Below are 22,442 nucleotides of genomic sequence, written 5' to 3'. Positions count from 1 at the left end.
GACAGTGGAGCCTGGCGGGCTACAGTCCATGGGGTCAGAAACATTTGGACATGACTGAGTGACTAAGCATGGTGCAGTGCAGTACGTTTATTATGAATGTTTAGTAAATAGACTGTCTCCAGGATCCTAATCACCTTTGGAATAATTACACCTTCAGCTTTGATAGCTTTGCTTAAATAGGCCCTGAAAATACAGAAATGTGGAAACTTAGTTCAAATAGATCTGACCTGTTGGTCTTCACTAGAATCTTTGAGTATTCCCCAATGCTTTCATGCAGATGAACCTCCTTTATTCAGCCCTCCTTCCTGCACCTGAAAGATCTTTCTTCTGTTTCAATCACCTTGGCTTTTTCAAACATTACTGGAGAGATGCAGGGCTGGTGGTGAGGGGTAGGCTTGACAATATGCATTTCTTTAAAATTTCTGAAAATGTCATCCATGTTTAGATTTTGAACAGATTAAACCAGCAATACCTGGTCTAGAGTCAAATACTAGACATATGGAGTAACAAAGCTGAAGTTTCCTTTCTCATACCCTCAGTCCCACTTGGCTGAGGGTGTGTTCCCTGGTATGTGCCCTCTTAACGCATTTTAAGCTCTTTACTACGTGCACATACAATGTTTTTGGAAACTCTCCTCTGGCTATTGAATCTTGTCATCTTTGAAGGTTAGATGCTTTTCCAGCTGCCTGGGCCATTACACAGCTCAGGTGAAAGGTAGGTCACGGAGGCTCAAGTTGAAATGAATTGCAGACCAGAGGTTGACATTCACATACACACAGAGATGTTCCTGCTTTTGGAATTGCATCCATAACAGCCACATGTCTTTTTGGTGGCCCTAAAAACTTTAAAATACATACTTTTCCTATGGGTTTGAAGGTGCTTTAGTAAGCTGATGTGGTGGTGGCTTGGGAGTATGCCAGGGCATTGAGGGCTTTCTGTTGATTCTGGCACCTGCTGTCTCTTCTAATGCATTTGAGCCTTGACCTGGGAGATATCACACGCTCAGCCTCCTTACTTGGGCCAAACCAGATGGAATGAAACCACACAGGGTGCTGGCTTACCATGAGTGATGTGCAGGCCTGAATCAGTGAATTAGTAGGTGCTTCTCCCTGATGACCAGGGTCCACCTTGTGGTCTTGGTCCTTCCCATCCAGTAGGTCTGCTTTGCTCACAAAGTCTCCCTGGCTCACTCCTCACACTTTTCCCCATTTCTACCATCACTTTTCTCCTCCTTGGAGCTGCTGGCAGGTGTGAATGTGACAGTTCATATAAAGGGCCTGGAACATTGTGAGAGCTCAGAACATGTTACTTACTCTTACTGGTAGTAATAATAGTACCAGCAGAATAATAAGGCCTCAATAAATGTTTAGCTGCCATCATCATTATTATACATTTGCCCTTTAAAATTTTAAGCTTCTGTAAACAGCTTGTGTTTGCACCACATGAGTTCCTGGTGGTACTTACAACACTCCAAGGTACTCAACAGTTACTCCACAGAGACTGGGCATTTCTTCCACAGTTCTCTAATAGGCATCTGTTTATTAGGAAACCTGAACTCTCTCTGGACAGGATCTTATATCTGGGACCTTCTTCATTTGGGAAAGAGACTCCTGAGCCCACAGATACCAGGATGTAGCGTGTCTCACGTGGGAGTCTGTCTCTCTCACAAAGCAGCTTTTGAAATGACACAAGCCATTATACTCCTCTTGTGTCATTTTATGACTTCGTATAATGACTCAAATAACCCTAACAATGGAGGAATTATAGCTTCATTTTACAGGACAGATTATTTCAATGGTTAACATATTTTCCCTTTTAATTAGCATTCATTATTTTGTCTCTGGTTCAACATAGTCACCATATCAACTATCTGAGTATCTTCCATCCTTGTTTCAGAAGCAATTAGTTCTGATTTTGCAAACAAGTTCAATCTTGGTTTTCAATGGGCAGTTTGATATTAACATGAAAATAAGATGCAGTGATCCTGGCTGCCAGTGAACAGACACTGTGAACACTGGAAAGGGTTCGCTCCTGGGTGGGTTCTCCAGGCCTCTGGGCTGACAGGTCTGCCATAGAGATTTGATGAGAGAACAAAGACAGGTCACAGAAGAAGGGTCTGGGACTGGTTAAGCAGACCTGTGCTTTTTTCCTTCTATAAAATGGGTTAATGACAGCATCTACCGCCAGGGGGTCATTATGGGTGAGGAGTAAGGGAAGTGTGCTCAGCATTTAGAGAGATGTGTAGCAGTCATGTAAAACAGCTGGAGTGCTGCTGCTACTATTTGTGATCCGGAATTTGCTTTCCTCTTTTACCAGCTGTTCATATGCAGAGTAAAACAGTTCTGTCAAAAGTTATGCAAACATGCTTAGAATGCACGGTGTATTGAATAAAATGAAGTGGTCTTGTCTTCTTCAATAACTGAAGAAAAAGTCAGCAGTTCTACAGACAGTCTTAGCGGCCCCCAGCCCTGCTGCATCGTGCAAGTATTTTTGATACACAATGTTGAATTTCATCTTCTGGGATTGATATCAGGAAGTTTATACTGGCATATATATGTATTGCTGGAAAAATTACTGTGGAAGTCTTTGTTCTGATACTGCTTTACTGTGGGCCCTGATTATGACCCTATTCTGCCCATGGTCAAATGAAATACTGTGTTACAACTCATGTCATCAAAGATTCCCTTGCTTGTCACATGGGGAAGTGGCAGGGTTTGTGACCTGCCTCGAGTGGTGAGGGTTGGGATCTTGGAGTGAGGAGTGGCAGGGTCCAGTGGGAGGCAAGAATGGGAAATGCCAAAAGGTAGACTTGAAGGTTAAGGTCAATGTTACCAGGAACTAGGAGAGGGAAGAGTGGTCACGATCTGGTCTGTCTTGCTTGTAGTTATTGTCATCTTATAAGAATGTAGTCGTCATCCACTCTGCTGCCAGTGGTGAGTTGCTCTTGTAAATAAAATGAATATTAATAAATGTATTTGCATAGTATACCTTATGGAAATCCTCTGAGTGGTGTTCCAAAAAGTAGTTTTAGAACAAATGTCAACACACGATTCTGTGCCGTGCTGTTAGCTTGCTAGGAGGTCCAAGTATCACAGTATTTGAACACCACCCACCAGTGTTTGCTGGCAATTTCTAGTATTTGAATTTTCACTTTAAGCTACATTTCTTTATAAATACTACTAAACTTAAAAAACACTTAAATATAGTATTGAGAAGAATATAGAAAAAATTATTTCAGCAACACTTAAGATTTCTTGAGAATTCTCATTTTTCATTCCCAAATTGGAAAATTATTATCAGTTGGGAATTTGGAACCTGTGCCTTGGAGGTCCTCTCCTGGCTTTGGAAGCAACCTACTTCCAAAAGATGGGGAGTTCCTTAGCCCTCAGATATACAGGAGAGTCCTCTACCTACTTCCCTGCTGTCTTTAGACATTTTTGCTATTTGTTTTTCAAGTCTGAATTAGAATTTCTCAGTCTATTGAATTCTTGCTGCTTAAACCACATGCTATTTTTGTCTTCCAGTTAGTGCTAATAATTTCCAGAAATAAAAGAAAATTCTGAAGGTCCAAATTAATAAATTCATGTATTTCACTGAGCACACCCATGTACCAAGAGTCAACCATGTTTCCAAGCCCCAGGATCACAAATATGATTAAGGCCCAGTCACTCTCCTTGAGGAACATGCAATTTATTGTGGAAGATAGACACACAGTGAACTGCTTTGTGCTGTGGTGACCATCACAGTTGGATATGAACATGATTAATGCTGGGCTTCCCCGGTGGCTCAGTGGTAAAGAATCTGCCTGCAATGCAGGAGACATGGGTTCAATCCCTGGGTCTGGAAGACCCCCTGGAGGAGGGCATGGCTACCCAGTTGAGTGTTCTTGCCTGGAGAATCTCGTGGATAGAGTTGCCTGGCGGACCACAATCCATAGGGTTGCAAAGAATCAGATACAACTGAAGCTACTGAGCATGCTCATATGATTAATTCTTCCTGGGTAGGGCTCCCAGGGAGAAAAGAAACTCCATAGGAAGCAGTCGATTTGAAGCTTGGACAAGGGGCAGACATTTGCTATATAGGTAGAAAGCATTTATTTACCAAGTCGTACAGATTCGAGTTAGCATGACACATGTAAGGGGCTGATGTGGCTGGCTGGGGATAGAATCAGTAGGACTTGAGTGATGGGGAGAAGTGGTGAGGGCAGGGAGGGGAATGTCTAGGATGGGCTCCAAGGCTTTTAGCTTGGGTGTATCCCAGGTCCTGTCTGAATCATAGTAGCATCTTAACATTGACCCAGCCTAATAAAGATGCTTGCTTACAGACTATTTGGGGACCACAGGCAATCACAGGATCATGCTGGACTGGGAGTGCAGCCTGCCTGCCTGTGGGAAGGGCCCTGGGTGGCTTCCTGGGGGAGGGGAGTTTTGAACTGGGCCTTGAAGAAAGTCTTATGAGGCAGGCAGGAGTGAAGGGGAGAAACGCGGGTGGAAATGAACATGTTTCAGATCTGGGAAAAATCCGCATGATGGCACCGAGTTCTTTGGTGGGCTCTGGGAAGTAGCAAAGAGTGGCTGGAGCAAAAATATTTGGTGTCAGTGGTCAGCGTATATGTACACATGTGTGCATGCATACATGGGTGTGTGTGTTTCCATGTTTGCATGCAAGAATGTGTGTGCATGGGGTGTGTGTGTGTATGTATGTATGGGGGTGTGTGTACATGGTATATGTGTGTATGTACATGCATAGGTATGTGTGTGTATGCATGGTTGTGTGTGGTGGAGGGTTGTGAGGGGAACTGGACAGACAGACAGTGGCCCAGTGAAAATAGGCTTGGTCAGTTTAACACCGAAACTAGAAGTTCAGACAGGCCCTAGGAGGTGAGAAGATGGAAGCTTTAAGCATGGGAGTCACATCATCAGATTTGTCCTTAAGAATCATCACTCTGCTTCAAAAACATACACACATGCTGGGAATTTTGATAAACTTGAAAAAAAAAAAAAGATTAAGGATAAGCAATTGACTGAAAGAGAGGAAGCAATGCTGGTAATCTACTGATTGCCTTCCCTTATCAGTTGAGATTTTCTGTGTGGGGCCGTGAATAGGGTAGGAGGCATGGCTGCCCCCAGCACCAGCCAGACTGGGGTGGAGTTAGGGTTTTGAGGCCAAAGGGAGGGCTGGCAGGACCTGCCTCTCAGACTAAATTGCTTGTGTCACCCCAGTTGATGAATGTCTGTGACATTGGGAATAGCAGTGCCATCAAGACACCTTCATCGGATTTCACTCTTCATTGACTCAAGAAGTGAAATATCTGAGAGTCTGAAAGCTTAGTCCCTTGCCTCACCTGGGTTGGTTATTTTTTTATGGTTTGCACTGAATTGCGGGGATTGAAATATATACACAATAACCAGGGAAGTTATGCTTCCTTGGGCTCACATCTACTTGTACATTACTTTGTGCAATTTGGCCTCTGGACCAGACTACTGGTTTGGGTGCCGTTTTTTCACGAGTCCTAGTGGAATAAGAAACACTTGGGTTTGTCTGAATGTAACAGGTATGCTTGTGTCATTAGAATTGGGAAAACTCAGCATGGTTTGGCCTTTGTACCTTCAGTCCCCAGGACATCCCAGCGTCAGAGGTGGTTCCTCCGCCTGGCATGGGGTATGAGAGAGAGCTTCCTCCTCCGCAGGTGTAGAGTCAGGGGCAGTGTTTCAGAAGGGCTTTTTTATATTCAGTAAGACTGAGCCCTGATGGTGAAAATATAGATGCCAAAGTAGGGAATCAAAATGGTCCCAGAGAAATGCAGTCAATTTCAGGGTAACTTCAACCTGACAAATGTACATGAAGTAACCTGGCTGTATTTCTTTGTGACACTGGGCACGTCACTTCTGCTATTCACTTGTGTGTCCAATTCCTCATTTATAAACTAAAGTCCTTAGACTAGATTCATTTTAAGGGATTTTCAGGCTCAAATAGTCTGTGATTTTGTGATTAACTGCTAGTAACCACTGCAGTGGTTGGCACTCAGGGATCCACCCACTCACCCAACAAGGCTATATTGAGCATCCTTGATGCACCGGACCACGAGGAAGCCCTAGAAAGCCTCATCTCTTTGTCTTCCCTTAATGTACTTAATGGTGAAGTTCAGGTCCAGAGACAGGGATGACCCATCATTATTGGCTGGTGATTAATAGGCAGTTCTATCTTTTCCTCAGTGCCAGTGACTCAGCGTTCACTTCTCTCTCTCCTGCCTTTGGCTAAGCTCCTGCCATCTGCCTTCCTCTGGGGCATCATTGCACATGGTAGTCTGCTCCAGCAAAGCTGCCCACTCTTTAGACTTTATCACCACTTTCTGGGAACTCAAAATAAGAATTACTTTGGCTGTGGGCGCACACGCTGGGGACTGACCCAGGAGAGAGGCTGCCAGACACAGAACTGCTGCCTGTATTTGCTGATTCATTATCAGCGTCAGACAATCTGCTGTGAGAATGATGATAAATGTGTGGTGCTCTTCTGAAGGAATCACCCACTCTGAGATTAAAGCCTGTGCCGGCAGCCTGCTTGTCTGCTGCGTGGAGTCCCGTCCCCTCCCATCCCTTTTCCTGTAGTCCAGAACACATCTTGAAAGAAGAAAGTGTGTTTGGTTAAAGATAATAGGAGACCCATATCCATGTGATTTAGAAATGTGGACAGTAGATGTTTTTATTCTAGACAGAGAGGCAGGGACGAGGTGAGTAACTACTGAGGAAACAGTAGGAGGCCTTGGAGAGAGGAGCCCTAGTGGTGCGCGTGTAGGTGCCCCCAGCGAATTTTCAGGTGAGTCATCTAGGTGTGTCTGAGGAGGGTTGAAGGAAAGCCATTCCTGACATTCTGTGGCTGTGTGGTTGTCACCATTCCCTAGCCACCGATCCTTTCCAGCGGGCAAACCCTTCCCCAGCTTGGCTTTAGTTGTCCCTGTGAATAAAATGAGTCATCTGGACCAGGCCTCTCCAAGTGCCCTCATGGGACTTCCTTTCCCGGTTCACTGTTCAGGTGGGCTCAGTCTATGGCCCCGCCTGGCCTGGGGTCCCCAGTTTCTCTAAGGTGTTGTGCACTGGGTGTGTGATCACCCTCCTGCTGTCAACTGCCAAGGTATTGGGTTGGCCAGAAAGTTCATTTGGGTTTCCCATAAACAAATAAACTTTTGGGCCAACCCAATGATTCCCCAAACAGACCTCCTTCCACTTACTGCCTCCCACAAACTGCTGGGACAGAATTGAGGTAGGATAAGAACCAAGTTGATGGATGTCATTTGTATCTCACTTTCCTTCATTTGGAAAAGGGTAGGTCACATCAGCTGCCAAACCTGAATTCCCGAGGTGCTGAAGATCCCTTCTACACTTGGCAGAAGAGATTTACTCCCTGTGGCCCATGAGTTCTGGGGAGTTCAGCGCCAACTCCAGACCTAGGGACTTAGAATTAAGTCACATTTCTATGGCAATGGTGCTTTCATTCCCTATACCTCCATCTAATGGAGCAAATAGTAATGATAATGGGCTTCTCTGGTGACTCAGTGGTGAAGAATCCACTTTGCCAATGCAAGGGATGCAGGTTCAATCCTTGGATCAAGATGATCCCCTGGAGAAGGAAATGGTAACCCACTCCAGTATTCTTGCCTGGGAAATCCCGTGGACAGAGGAGCCTGGCAGGCTGCAGCCCATAGGATCACTAAGAGTAGGACACAACGTAGCGACTAGACAGCGATAATAATGGTGATGACATTTTGATTGCTCCCTTTTTTCCAGGCGTTGTACTGAGTCATTTACATACATATCTATTTTAATCCTCATACTATCCACTTGAAGGATACTATTCCTTCCTGTACTTTACAGATAAGGAAACTGAGCCTTACGGGGTGAAATACCCTGCTGTGGTGGCACAGTAAGTGGCAGAGCTGAGGTTTGGACATGTATTTTGTGACTCTGGAGCCCAAGTAAGTCCCTCACAGGATGGTCCAAGCCAAGTGCCTCAAGGGCACAGTACCCACGTGACTTGCCTGTTCACCCAGCCCTGGCCCCTCGGCCAGGGACGTGGCTCCCAGTGGTTTTCTGAGAAGACAGCTCCTCTGAGAGAGGAAGGGCGGCTGTAACTGCAGGCCTTGGTTTTGGTGGTTTATGATATGAGGACAGGGCTCTTTCCGTGGACATAAGCCATCCTAATAGCGCCATTTATCATTATGACAAAGGTTAGGCTAGGGGGATGCCGGAGCTGGAATGAAAGAGTAGAATTCTGATGATTTTAGCAGCTGAAAGTGACATCACCTCAGAGCTGCTGTCGCATGGCAAATTGAAAGCTGGACTGAAATTGCTTTAAAACGTATCCAGAGATGCTTTTCCACAGCTGTGATAAAGCCGTTTGGGTGTGTTTGGAGACATGCTTCTATCTAGACTATTCTCTGAGTCGTCTGTGTGTCCTCCTCCTCGGAGGATGCTCATCAGCCCTGGAGGCATCTGAGGCTCTGGGTGCTATGTGGGGACACCCATGATCTGCCACCCTCCACAGAGGGCTGGAGGACAGAATCAGTTTCTCATCATCTTTCTAGTGTGTTGTCAATGTCTCTTCAGCACAGGGAGCTCAGTGCTCCATGTTGGCTTGATGGGTGGGATGGGGGGTGAGTAGGTGGGAGGGAGGTTCAAGAGGGAGGGGATATCTGTAGACCTATGGCTGATTCACTGCACCATACAGCAGAAACTGGCACATCCTTGTAAAGCAATTATATTCCAATTAATAAAAATAAGTCATGTGTTTGCAACATTTTTAGTGGCCACATTGCTTTCTTCTATCCATCTGGTGGGTGAACCTAGGTTTTCGGAACTGTCTCCTGCCTGCTGTCAGTGAGCTGGACTCAATGAGGGTGCTAACCAGGGGACTTGGGGATGTGCTGGACTGTTTGACCAGCCCTCTTTTATTTGGCCTTTATCCAGGTTACCTGGAGGAGAAAGACCCCTGGAAACTGGCGCATCAGTTACTTATGCCCTCTTTCTTTCATCCTCAGGCAAAAGAAGGGGACCGTGGTCCACAAGCACTGGGTCGGACCTTCGAATCTGGTCAAGTGCAAGCCCTGCCCTGTGGCACAGTCAGCCATGGTCTGTGGCTCCGATGGCCACACCTATACATCCAAGGTCAGTTTTCTTCATTATCTTTTTTTTTTTTTTTTTTTATCATCAAGAAGTACTGTGTCTGCTTGTTCTGACAAGGCTCTGGGCGGAAACAGGACCCTGTGAATCTCAATGGACTCGGGGCCTTGCCTTTGATAAGCTGCCACAGGAATAGACTCTTTGACCGAAGAGATGAGATAAGATCATTATGATCTCTGTAACTGGAGTGATCAAGGGCTAAGGGGAAGAAGGGTGATTCCAAGAATGGCATGTGATCCTGAAGTGAATCTAGACCAGCTTCCTGGAGGAGATGAGGGAGCAAACTGTTCCAAAGATGTGAGTCATTCAACCTAGCTGATGGGTAGCCAAGACATGAGGGAGACCCATAAGGGGGACACCACATCTTAGGGACGGCATGGTGAAAGGAAGGCGAGTGATGTCAGCACCCATTTAAGCAGCATTTATTGTGTATCTAGACTGTGCCCAGTGCGACACCAGACCTGGGGCTAGAGGGTCTGCAATTCCTTTCTCTGGGGACTTCAGGCCTTGCAGTCTAATGGGAAGGGGCTTGCTAGTATGGCGACCGGTCATTTTAACTCAAACCAATGAAGAGAAAATGGTTTCATAGAAAAAGGAACTAGGGATAAAGTGGGTCTGTTTATTCTTATCAGAGTGATGAGGAAAAGAAGAGGAGCTTTTCATCTGGGCTCTAATAAAATGAATTAGAGGCAGAGGGGCAGGGATCACCAGGGTGAAGGAGGGAGATTTTGTTCTTGGAATTCCTAATAGTCTCCTTGGGTGAAGGTTGTCCATCTGTGTTTGGGAATGGACATTTCACTGGCTTAATGAATAGAAGAAAAAGAAACCACAAAATTGGTAAGGGTTTACCTATTTGTTCTCTTATTCAACAAATATAAGTCAGTACCCTCCTTAATGCTACGTGTGAAGAGTGGTGTGCAGAGGTCTCAGGAACTTTCTATGAGATGTGGGTGGGAGGCAAGGAGTGGGGCTCTGACCCTCCCATCCCCTCTAGCCACAGCTGTCCCACTTTTATCTCCTTGTTTCCTGTGTAAGGTTCATTTCCAGAATAGAGTCGGGGCTGACAAGAATTGCAGATGGTGACTCCTTGGATGTTTGTGGCCACATTGCTGTGTGGTCCTTGGGCTTGGGCTGTTATGCTGGTCCCGCCTCTGTCCATTCCCACTGCATGGTGCATGGTTTCCATTCTCTGTGGTCCCCTCACCGTCTGATCTTTACACCATGGAGATGGCACAGGCCGGGGGTCCCCTCTGCTGTCCTTGGAAGCTTATTTGGATTACGATGAGGCTGTGCAGGCTTTTCTACTGACTCTTCTTGATATGAGTAATGTCTTTTTATTTGCTGAAAGTAGACTTTTATCCTGTTTTTTCACATTTTTCTCACTAAAAGGAATATATGTAACAAAGCAGGAAGCCAGAAGGTTTGTCTCGCTTGGACCCAGACCTGTGTAATCTGCTTTAGGAGCTCACTACTGTCATTACTGTTTGGTAGTCATTCCTTTGTTTTTTCAGCAGGTTTCACTAGAGCCCTTCCTATGCACCAGGCTCTGTGCCAGGTGCTAGGGAAATGTACGATGTAGTGGAAACAAGCATGTTGGTTCTTCCTCCTGACCTGAGTCTGTAATCCTTACACTCCACCCCCCAACCTGAGACATGCTGTGTGAATTACAGCTTCTCCGCCCAGGATCATGGCCAGAACACCCTGGCCAGATAGCCCAGCCCAACCTGGCTGAGTATGCTCATCTTCCCCTGTTCCCTGCTCCCCTGACCCTGAAGGAACCAGAAAATGTTCTCGATAAAATAGCATGGGCCAATGCTCTAAGGCAGGATGATGAGTTCGAAGAACTGAGAGGATGCCCTGATGGTGGCTCTGGCAGTAAGGGGAGAGGCGCAGGGGAGAAGGAAACAGAGGATGTGAGAATGGTCCCGGAGGAGACCTTCAGTCAAAGCTAGGAAGGTGAGCAGGTGGCTGGCCTGTGCCAAGCTTGCAGGACACTTGTTACTGTAAATACCTTCTTGCCCATGTCTTTCTTAAGAGTGTGTAGTCCAAGAGGCAGAAATGATGCCCATCTGCCTTCACCAGGCACAGGACACACAGTGGGTGCTCAGTATCATGGACAGGAGAGAGGAGCCCTTGCGGATTCCCACTGAGAAGGAACGGCGAGATTCCAGCTTGTGCAGCCCTTCCCGAATTTTAGTGATTGGGTTCCAGAGAGCTCGGTGACTAAGAGAAATCAGCCATCCCCACCCTGAGCCACATTGCTTAGCTAAACACCCAGCCTGGGGGCCCTGGCAGAGAGGGGCTCCTTGCAACGAGTCTGTCTTTGTGAAGCTCCAGTTTGTGCTGTTCAGTTATTCCCTCCAGCTCCGGAGTGAACTGTCTGATCCTGGCGTCTGCAGCTGGAGACGAGCCATGAAGTGTCAGTGAGTGATCAGGGGCTGTTTGGGCAAGTGGCACATTGCACGTCAGACTCCAGCAGCACCCTGCCTGCTCTCCTCTGTCTCTTGTTCACAGGAGGAGCTTCAAGTGCTTTTAGCTCCCTGTGACCCTTAAGCTACAAGGAGCAGTCGTAACCTGTCAGATGTGGCTTGAAATGCTGTCAGTTGCCCAGGGAATGTCTCTGCAAATGTTTGCTGGTCAGGGCCCCCCTGCAGTTTGGGCCGGAAAGTTGGCTTTTTGTGTTAGAGAAGGTTGCTTGCTTACAGGTAGTGATAAATAGCTTGTTTGAGAGGCAGGATCAGAATTTGGAAGGCTCCTTTGAATCAAGAATGATTCCTCAAAAGAGAAATGGCTTCCAGAGTCTGCTGAGCAGAGTTCCAAAGCCTGCCCCAGCTCTAGCCCCAGCCTGTTATTCTCTAGTGGCCCTGAATTCCTGCACCTTCCCAGACCTGGTCAGCTGTCTTTTCTTGGAGCAAAAGAAGAGATCTAAAGCCTTCTCATCAGAAGTTGTAGTACCCTTCTCCCCATCCTCCATGTAGGGTAGACTGAGGCCCAAAGAGTCAAGCGCAGTGGCAGAGTTTGATTCTCAAGCTTCCTGCCTGGTTATATGTGATCATGCAATTTTAATCAAGTTAAAACAGAGGGGAGTTGCTGGTGGAGGGCCATCATGCAATGAAAAAATGGTGTGCATGCGTGCTAGGTCGCTTCAGTCATGTCTGACTCCCTATGACTGTAGCCTGCCAGGCTCTTCTGTCCATGGGATTCTCCAAGCAAGAATACTGGAGTGGGTTGCCTTGCCTTCCTCCAGGGGACCTTCCTAATCCAGGGTTCAAGCCCGAGTCTCTTACGTCTCCTGCATTGGCAGACAGGTTCTTTACCACTAGCACCACCAGGGAAGCCCAGGAAAATGGTGTGGATGTTGGTTTTTGACATTAGTTTCCTAGTTTTCTATCTTAACTTCTAGAAAGTTGAAATTCTCTTTTTCCAAAAAAAAAAAAAATGAATCAAATGCTGAAGGTGTGCATTGATTGCCCAAGACCTCTGAAGCCAAGACCAATTCTAAACCCTTGTGGTGTGCAATTAGACTTCGTTTCAGGGGAGATATTTCAGACTGGTCAGGTTCACTATTGGAGTGCTTTAGTTATTGCCCCTATATCTACAACCACTTCTTTACTGAGGTTCAAGAGCACATTTTAGTCTCCCAGACAAAGCTGTCACAGGACTGCCAGTGGACGGGCACTTAATAGAGTGAATGAGTTGACTATTAGTGAACAAATGACTTCCCATCCCCTGGAGTCATGACCTTTTTGAGGTCATTGGGGTCAAGAAACAAAGGACAGATGAGACCAGGATGCATGTATAACTAGAAGTGATTTTATGTCATAAATCAAATTCACGAAAAATTTGGCAAAAATGTATTACAACCCAGTCCCGTCACCATCAAGGAAATCTGTAAGAAATAGTCACAGTCCTCCAGGGGAAGTGCTAACCCTTTCACAGATGGATCAGAAGTCTGGGGAGCGCCGTCAGGAGCAGAGGGAGGACAGAGACTAGGTGTCAGCTCTGTCCTTGGTGCTTGGAGTTTGTCTTCAGGTTCCATCAAACAAACTTTCTTTCTGCTCTGGACCCTGAACGATTAGGAGCTCCTAGAACAGAGGGAGATACATTTAGAACCTCTGTCTGTAGCAGGGCTCTTTCAGTGACCTGGCACCAGGGATGCTACTCAGAGCTCTGTGACTCCCCCAGGATCAAAGATAAAATCTACAAGAATGCACAGAGTCTGGAGATGAAGGGATATAAGATGTTACATGGCAATAAATGGCTCTGTATTCAGACTCTATAAAGCATAACCCACGGCAGATAAGGAACAGAAACCACTGGGAATAGGCAAGCGGAGGCCAGCACTGCAGCCTGGCATGGTAGAGCATGGTGGAAACCCTGCCCCTCGACGTGTCTTTTAGGGAGTAGGGATGACCCTCATCATTTAACTTGCCCTGAGGTCCTAGCCAGGAAAACTGAAGCAGTCCAGAAATTCAGTAAGTGTTTAATGAATTCTTTCTTACTGTCACACATTATGCTAAATACTGGGGATGATGCAAAAAACAAAGCCCTGTTTTCACAGAATTCATAAGGAAGGTAGGTTACGGAGCAGTCTCCTTTCATTAAACTAGGTGTTCAGATAAGGGATGTTTGGGGTGCTGCAGGACACGAAACAGGGCCACCTCAACCAGTTTGGAGTTGTGAGTAGTCCTCTTAGAGGGAAACAATGGTTCACTGAGATCTTAAACCTGGAAGGAGTCACCCAGAGTACAGATCGGGATGGGAGATATAGAGAGCTCATTTCATCAGAGGAAAGAGGGAGGTGGAGAGATGAAACACAAGAACCCCCTTGAAGCACTGCTGTGGTGTCACACGTGGAGTGGGGATAGAGGGCTAACTACCTACAAAAATGAGGGTAGAAAATTATCAGGGACCACTTTTCCAGGGCATTGAAGGCCAAATGATAGGGGTGGGACTTCACCCTAAGAACCCTGGTGGTCTTACTAAGGATCTGTATTTTGCCTCCACTTACCCTGGCTCTGCACTCCACTTGTATGGTGGCTGCAGAGTTGGATAGAACGCAGTCAGAAGTCGCATTCAGGAAGTCATAGCGGGACTTGGTGACTGTCTCAGTTTCAAACATAGAGAGTCATTTTAGCTTTGAGCTCAGCAGAAGGACGTCTTCACCATCCGGGTTCCCGTGGGACTTGGAGTTGCTCTTGCCAACGGCTCCGTGGCCTCAGCCTAAACCAGAGGGACCCTGGCATCTGTGAGTGCCTCTCCTTTCTCTGCTGTTAAATGCACAGAAAGATGAAAGCTCCTGGGGTCCTGGCTGCTCACTGGTAATTTTACCTGTAAGAGGGGAAGCGTCACTGTGGCCCAGGCTTCAAGTGGGCAGTCTCAGCTCTTCCTCCCTCTGGAGGGGAGAGGTCTTTGGGGAAAGTGTGAGCAGATGTGGAACGATGCTGGGGTCCTGGGAACTCAGAAGGGAGCTGGGGTGGAGTTTCCTGTGGCTCCATGTTCTGGCCCTGCTGGCTCTCTCCTGGCTGGGCCTTTTTTGCAATTTGTTTTTACTGATTTATTTTCGACCACATCATGTGGGATACAGGATCTTAGTTTCTGGACCAGGGATTGAACCCGTGCCCCCTCCAATGAATGCATGCATTCTTAACCACTGAACTGCTAGGGAAGTCCCTTCCCTGGTCAGACCTCTTTTAATAGGATTTCCTTGATGTCTCTCTATTTTTACACCCACATGACCAGAGTGCAGCTTGTCGGGGCTGGGCGTGCTCATATCCAGGCAGAAGCTGCATGGAGGAAGGAGAAGGTTCTCGGCTTGCCTCTGGGAACCTTGTTCTCTGGCATCAGCCTGGCTGTTGGGATTGGGAAAACAAGCAGGCAAACATTCTTCTGCTCTGCCCCTCCCCTCCCAACAGCATTTTTTCATTAACTGCTGTGAAACAATTAGCAAATGGCTCCTTTCTGTCTGGATGCAGGAGAGAGATGCCGAGTTAGGAAGCGCTGTGGAAGAAGACGGTTCTCCTCTGTTCTGAGAATGTGCACGTGAAGGAGGGGGAAAGAGAGCTTGCCTTACAGGCTTGGCATTTCTTTCAACATATTGTCACTGAGGATTATATTATTTTCAGTCATCTTAATAGTTTCCAACAATTGCTACCAAGTAAAGGTCATGTTTGAAGTTCTTGGCAAATGGAGTCTCTGTTGGCCGGCATTTCCCACGAACAGGCTGTTCTGAGGGTTAGCATGAATCCAGGCCTGAATCTATGAGCCTTCTCAAGATAGCATCGGGCTCGGTGTGTCTTCTTGGTCTCCCGCAGACTTTTGTGGCCCTGCGTCCACGACAGGCATAGGTGGTTTTTATATGCAGTTCCGCTGCTTTTTGGCTGCGTCGTCGCTGTCAGTGTTCTCAGGGATATTTTTAGATAGCCCTGTCTCCATAGAACTTGCTGGGTGAGAATTGTCTTCACTTGCAAATGGCTCCTTGGTGAGGGCCTCACTTTTTTTAAAATTAATTTTTATTGGCGTATAGTTGCTTTACAATGTTTTGCTAGTTTCCGCTGTATAGCAAAGGCAATCAGCTAGATGTATACATATATCCCTTGTTTTTGCATTTCCTTCCCATTTAGGTCACCACAGAGCACTGAGTACTATACAGTAGGTTCTCATTAGTTACCTGTTTTATACATGCTGTTAGTAGTATATATATATGTCAATCCCTATCTCTTAGTTCATCCCACCTCCTTCCTCCTTGGTATCCACACATTTGTTTTCTACATCTGTGTCTCTATTTCTGCTTTGTAAATAAGATCATCTATGCCATTTTTCTAGATTCCACATATGCACGTTAATATACAATATTTTTTTCTGACTTCACTTCTGACTATGCAGAAGAGAAGATGATTGGACAATGAGGTGGAAGACTTGCCTTTGCACATTTTGTGCAGGAGGAAACTGGAGCACCATGGCTGTGGCCGTGGTCCCAGGAACAAGAGGAATAGCTGCACTTAGGCAGGACATTGCATGCAGCCATGGGTACAACCCTGTGGGGGAACTAAGGACTAGTAAATACCCGACCCCATCCCTGCCTGCTCTCAGGTGGTCCTGGGAGGATAGGGTTGGATCATGTGCCTCTAGACCACGTGGACATCAAAGGTTTGATGAGGGGGTTGGGTCAGGTTTCACTATTAATATTTTAATTTTATGTAGCTTAGAAAAAAGCTAACATGAGAAGTGTTATGTCTTTGGAGACATACTTAGTGGCATCTAACCAACTCTAAGCAAATTTATTGTATACATTAACCAGCTTGAAGTTTGGGGACAAGTCCTCCATGGCAGATATCCCAACTTTGTTTTTACCCCCACCACACCCTGAGGTCTTGTTGATTTTCATCATCCTTTTATCAGTCTGGGGGTGCCAAACCTCACTAAATAATGAGAAGTTAGTGTTCGTAGTACGAAAACCCTCAACTATTAGTTCTTGCTCTTGTTTGGCTATCATTCCCTCTTCTCTTTCATGGGGTTTTAGGAAGGAACAGGAATAAATAATATATAAAATATTTATTGTATATTAGGATATATGTTCTGGCTGCTATAGCAAAAGTCCAAATGGAACAGAGGCTTAAATGGGACACAGTTTTACTTTTATATCTTGGAAACATTCTAAAGATAAGCAGCCTGGGGCCAACATGCTGCTTCCAGACTGTCAATGACCAGCATCCTTTACTTTATTGTTTTGTCATCCTCAGCAATTGGAGCTATTGAGCTTTTGGATTCAAAGTGGCTGCTGTGCCCAGCCATTTAGAAGGAGGAAATGGAGGAGGCAAGGTCTGTAAGTCACTAAGGTCCCTTCTGCTCACATCCTACTGGCCATAAGTTAATCATAAGGCTATGCCAAGCTGCAGGGGAGGCTGGGAAATGAGGGTTTTATTCTGGGCAGCTCTATACCCAGCTAAAATTTGAGAGCTGTATTATTAAAAAGAAGAATGGAGTGTATACTGGAGTAATCTAGAAGCCTCTACCCTAGTAATATTTTAAATAGTAACAACAGTGGCAATAACAGCAAAACAACAGTACTTAATTATTGAACATACATTAGATACTCTGATATTGTACTAAGTGCTGTAGTATTCTATTTTCTCCATTATTCCATCTAATTCTCACAATAAACTTTTGTGGTGGAGACCACTAGCGGTCTCAAAGAGGAGAAAACTGAACTTGTAAAACTCTGTCCAAGGTCAACACAGCTCTTGGCAGCAGAGTAGATATTTGAACCATGGTCTGTCTGATTCTTGAGTGACAGTCTTTACTTCTACGAGTTAAACGCCATCTGAAAAGTAATATAAAGTACCAGCTGTATCATCAGGATGCTTTTGATTTCAAGTGACAGAAACATAACTCAAACTTAGCTTCATCAAAAAATGAAGATTTACTGGCATTCAAGGCTAGAAAGTATACGGGGGTAGGCAGACCTCAGAGAAAGAAGCGGAAATTCAGTGTTGACAACACTGCCTTTCCTTCTTTCTCATCTTTGTCCGTCTCTGCTTGGCTTCATTCTGCCAAGAGGCTTTCTCCCCTTGGCAAGGAATATAGATTTTGACAGCCCCAGATTTATTTGCTTCTAGCCTAGAAAATGCAAAGAAATTTGCCAATATCTGTGTTTCAATCCCAGGAAAGGATTCCAATCAGCTGTTTTTGAACTGTGTGTCCATCCTTTAATTAAATACTATGGTCACATGACCCTCTTAACTCTACCCTTCACTTTGAATCAAGTGTAGTTTTGTTTTTTTTTTTAAACCAGTAAAAAAGAGGGAAAGAGTATTAACTGGACTGAATAAAAATCTTAAAGTAGTGTATTGCATAATCACCTTTTAAAATATTGAATATTACTAAATATTTGTGTCATTACAGGCTTCAGCTAAATGACACTAGCTTGAGCATACCAGGATGTGTTAAGGTGTACTGTGTTTCTAGGAGGGGCTTCTCTGGTGGCTCACTGGTAAAGAATCTACCTGCAGTGCAGGAGCCCCTGGAGACAAAATTCAGTCCCTGGGTTGGAAAGAGCCCCTGGAGGAGGGCATGGCAACCCACTCTAGTATTCTTGCTTGGAGAATACCATGGACAGAGAAGCCTGGTGATCTACAGTCCATGGGGTCACAAAGAGTCAGACACGACTGAAACGACTTGACCTGCACGTGTTTCTAGAAATGGTAGGCAAAAAGAAACATATCATGCAGGTCCATACCAAACATGTTAGTTATCTAGTTGAAGAGGAATCTCATCTAAAATAAAATAGATTCAGCACCATTTTGATTCAGAAATCTTTTAAACCATTTGGCCTAATGTTGTAATACTTCCTTCTAATCATGAGGTACACCTGTCCTCAGTTGTATTAAGCTTTTATTTCTTTTTGGAACATGCCAAAGTAAGTCTTTTTGGCTCCTGAGGATAAACTTTCAGGAAAAACGGTTATTGTGACATTTTCAGAAAGCACAGATGTTCAGACGCCATCCATGGTGAAAATGCATCCTCAGAATTTACATGGTCTGCTTCAACATGCAGAGTAGCTATGAAGTTATAGCAGAAGGAAACAATGCAACTAATTATTTTACCACTTATTTCTATGCTGTATATGCAAACATGTGTTTAACCAAGATTTGAAGAATAGGTTTCCATTTCTTCTTCTCAAATGCCCTGAATAGAATGCCATGTAATTAGTTAGTGCTTTTGTTAAAAACACATTAGGAAGAATAACCTTCTTGTTGTCAGTTCTGTTGAATGCACAATTAAACCATTTGATAAAGCAATTACCTGAACACGATTATGAGCATCCTCACCTCAACAGGAGATGAAATTAAGGATTAGGAAAAATTGCAAAGCACATGAGATCTCTGCCAACCAATCCTTTAGAAGAGAGAAAGGTCCCTGGCCAGAATGAATATGTTCAGTGTTATAAATCTAATTAAATAATTACAAACAAGTTTAATTAAGTTCAGGTTCATGTTGCTTTTGTTTTTCTTTAAAAACAAGCAAACAAAATATTCCCTGTTGGCTTATTGCTCAAATGAGTACAGTCATACTTATTTATGACATTTTCCGAGAGAACATTTCAGTGCTAGATATGGGTAATGCTCCTAAGACACTTTCTATGCCTTGGGCTAGGACCTGTATGTTATGTCAGGGAGTGAGGAGATCTTTCAGTTCAGTTCAGTAGTTCAGTCATGTCCAACTCTTTGTGACCCCATGGACTGCAGCACGCCACACCTCCTTGTCCATCACCAACTCCCAGGGTTTACTCAAACTCATGTCCATTGAGTTGTGATGCCATCCAAGCGTCTCATCCTCTTCTCCTCCTGCCTTTGATCTTTTCCAGCATCAGGGTCTTTTCAAATGAGTCAGCTCTCCTCATCAGGTGGTCAAAGGATTGAGTTTCAGCTTCAGCATCAGTCCTTCCAATGAATCTTCAGGACTGATTTCCTTTAGGATGGACTGGTTGGATCTCCTTGCAGTCCAAGGGACTCTCAGGAGTCTTCTCCAACACCACAGTTCAAAAGCATCAGTTCTTCAGTGCTCAGCTTTCTTTATAGTCCAACTCTCATATCCATACATGACTACTGGACAAACCATAGCTTTGACTAGACACACTTTGGTTGGCAAAGTAATGTCTCTGCTTTTTAATATGCTGTCTAGGTTGGTCATAACTTTTCTTCCAAGGAGCAAGCATCTTTTAATTTCATGGGTGCAGAGGGGATCTTTAGCTGGGTTAGAATTTACTGTGAACTGATGCCATAACTGCTAATTGAGAGATATGACTTAAATGATGCTCTCCCTTTTACCATAGTACTTTGGTGGTTTTCTCCCTTTCTAAAACAAGTGGAATGTTTTTGCATCTTTATATACCATACATAGGATAGAAGTGCTCTATCCTTTGGCCAAGGGTGGCACCTTCCTGTGATGTTGGGTTCTGTCCATCAAGGTGCTCAAAATGGAAGATTTTCTGCAGCAGGGAAGATCCTGTGTCCAAAAGAGCAATTTCCCCAAGTTCTTATCCAAAGGCACTAGTGATAGCTTTGAAATGCAAACCTCCCCAAAGGCGGGCTCTGCAGTGGTGACTAGGTACCACGGGAACCCAGGGGCCCTGACTGGGTTGACCAGATGAAGTTCCTTATAAGGTTTTATTTGCTTTTTCCTCTCCTTATAGAGAGACCAAAAGATGATAGTAGGCATAAATGGGGTGGGACTCCCCAAAAGTGGTCCTGAGCAAGATCTGCTACATTTCTCATTTCTTCCATTGTTTTCTTGCTGGGAGCGCTCGAGAGCAGTCACCTGTCCTCAGTTCTATTAAGCATTTATTTGTAGCATACCACCACAGGACCCAGTTCCCTGGTACCAAACAAAGCAAAATAGAGGTGGAGTAGAAAGGATTCATCCTTTTGTGTATGTGCATTTTAGCACATGTAATGGGATAGAATGGATTGAGCCTCCCTTACCCATATCTTCCTTTGCCCAAAGTGGCATAAACACATTCCTGCGATTTTCAACTCCGGGGCTCTGCCTAAGCACCATCTCCTCAGTGAAGCATCCTTGAGCCCTTCCTACTAGGATAAGCCCAAGGGAACTTTGAGGGAAATTGATAATGGACTGGGAATTAGATGTGTTGATAGAATTGTAGTTGAGTAAGCTGAAGCTGAAACTCCAGTACTTTGGCCACCTCATGCGAAGAGTTGACTCATTGGAAAAGACCCTGATGCTGGGAAGGATTGGGGGCAGGAGGAGAAGGGGACGACAGAGGATGAGATGGCTGGATGGCATCACTGACTCAATGGGCATGGGTTTGGGTAGACTCCGGGAGTTGGTGATGGACAGGGAGGCCTGGCGTGCTGTGATTCACAGGGTCTCAAAGAGTCGGACACGACTGAGTGACTGAACTGAACTGAACTGACTGAAGGAAGACACATTTTTTAAAAGAGATACATTGTAAAGAACATAGAAGACTTGCTTTTAAGATAATTTAAGTAAGATCAAGCAAATGTGGCAAAACTTGGAAATTGTTGAACTGATGTTATAGCCAACTGAAAAAAAAAAAAAAAGCACAACATAAGAGTTGTGAGTTAAGCTTTATTTTGCACCAAATGAGGACTGTAGCCTGGGAGACAGTGGTTGAGATAGTTCTGAGGAGTTGCTCCAGAGAGGTAGCAGTGAAAGTCAGTATTATATGGGTGAGTTTGGTGAATATGTGATCAAGCACATATTTTGAAAGAAGGTTGCTGCTAGTTACAAGGAGTAGATGTCTCTGTTAATTATTTTAGTGCTTTTTGGGCTCATGAAATCTTATGAACTAACTATCTGAAGTCCTGTTCTGACAGTTTTTCCCAGAGACTAGACGGCCTTATTCCTGATCTCCACCCTGAAACCCTTTTAGGGTGTGTTGAAGGTCAGCGACTGTAGTGACTAGTGACTTCATCCTTAGAGAACCAGATGGGGAGCAACAATTTTAGTTGGCATTGTGGAGATTCATTATACTAATTTCTCCACTTTGGCATATATTCACAATTTTTCCTAAATAAAAAAAGTAAAAATAAAAAAAAGTCTTTGAGGGGAGAAAATATCTCCTGCTAATCTTATTGTCTCCAGTGTTGAATACTGAAAATGAACATGGGTGGAAGAAAGGAAGCTATATTTGCAGGATGGTTTTAGGAAAAGCAAAAGTGGTAAACTTGTAAAAGTATAAAAATACGTATCTCATATATTTAAATATAAAACCTAAAGCTGTGTACGTCTAGGAAAAAATAGAAACATTTTTGTGACCTTGGATTAGGAAAATATTTCTTAGATAAAAAACCAAAAGCATGATGCATAAAATAAAAAATTGATACTTTTAGAAAAACTCTGCCTTTGAAGGTGACTGTGAAGAGAATGAAAAATGAAGCCACAGCCTAAGGACAACATATTTGAAAATCATGTATCCGATACAGAACTTGTGTCCAGAATACACACACACACACACACACACACACACACACATATAAAATAATGGAGAAACAACCCAATAAAAGTAGGCAAAATATTTGGGCAGGCACTCCATCAAAGAGGTTATGGTGGTGATAAATAAGCACATAAAAAAGATCAACATTAAAAAAAAAAAAAAGATCCACATTTATCATTGAAGAAATATAAATTACAACCACAATGAGACATCACTGCATGAGAATGTCATTTTTTTTTTTTAATGGTCATGTAAAGTGATGGCTGTCATGTGAAGGAACTGGAACT

At 44.6% G+C, this 22,442-nt stretch overlaps 1 protein-coding gene across 2 annotated transcripts in view; it reads left to right on the top strand.

Moving 5' to 3' along the window:
• Window positions 1–22,442, top strand: part of SPOCK1 (SPARC (osteonectin), cwcv and kazal like domains proteoglycan 1) — a 566,336-nt gene that overhangs the window by 384,658 nt on the left and 159,236 nt on the right. For both annotated transcript variants that reach the window (XM_061151354.1, XM_061151353.1), the window contains exon 5: window positions 9,035–9,161. In XM_061151354.1, the coding sequence (XP_061007337.1) occupies window positions 9,035–9,161 (127 nt within the window). The remainder of the gene's footprint in view (window positions 1–9,034; window positions 9,162–22,442) is intronic.

Source organism: Dama dama, chromosome 9 (assembly GCF_033118175.1).
Source record: "Dama dama isolate Ldn47 chromosome 9, ASM3311817v1, whole genome shotgun sequence".
Lineage (NCBI taxonomy): Eukaryota > Metazoa > Chordata > Mammalia > Artiodactyla > Cervidae > Dama > Dama dama.
This window is presented reverse-complemented; position numbering and strand designations above follow the sequence as displayed.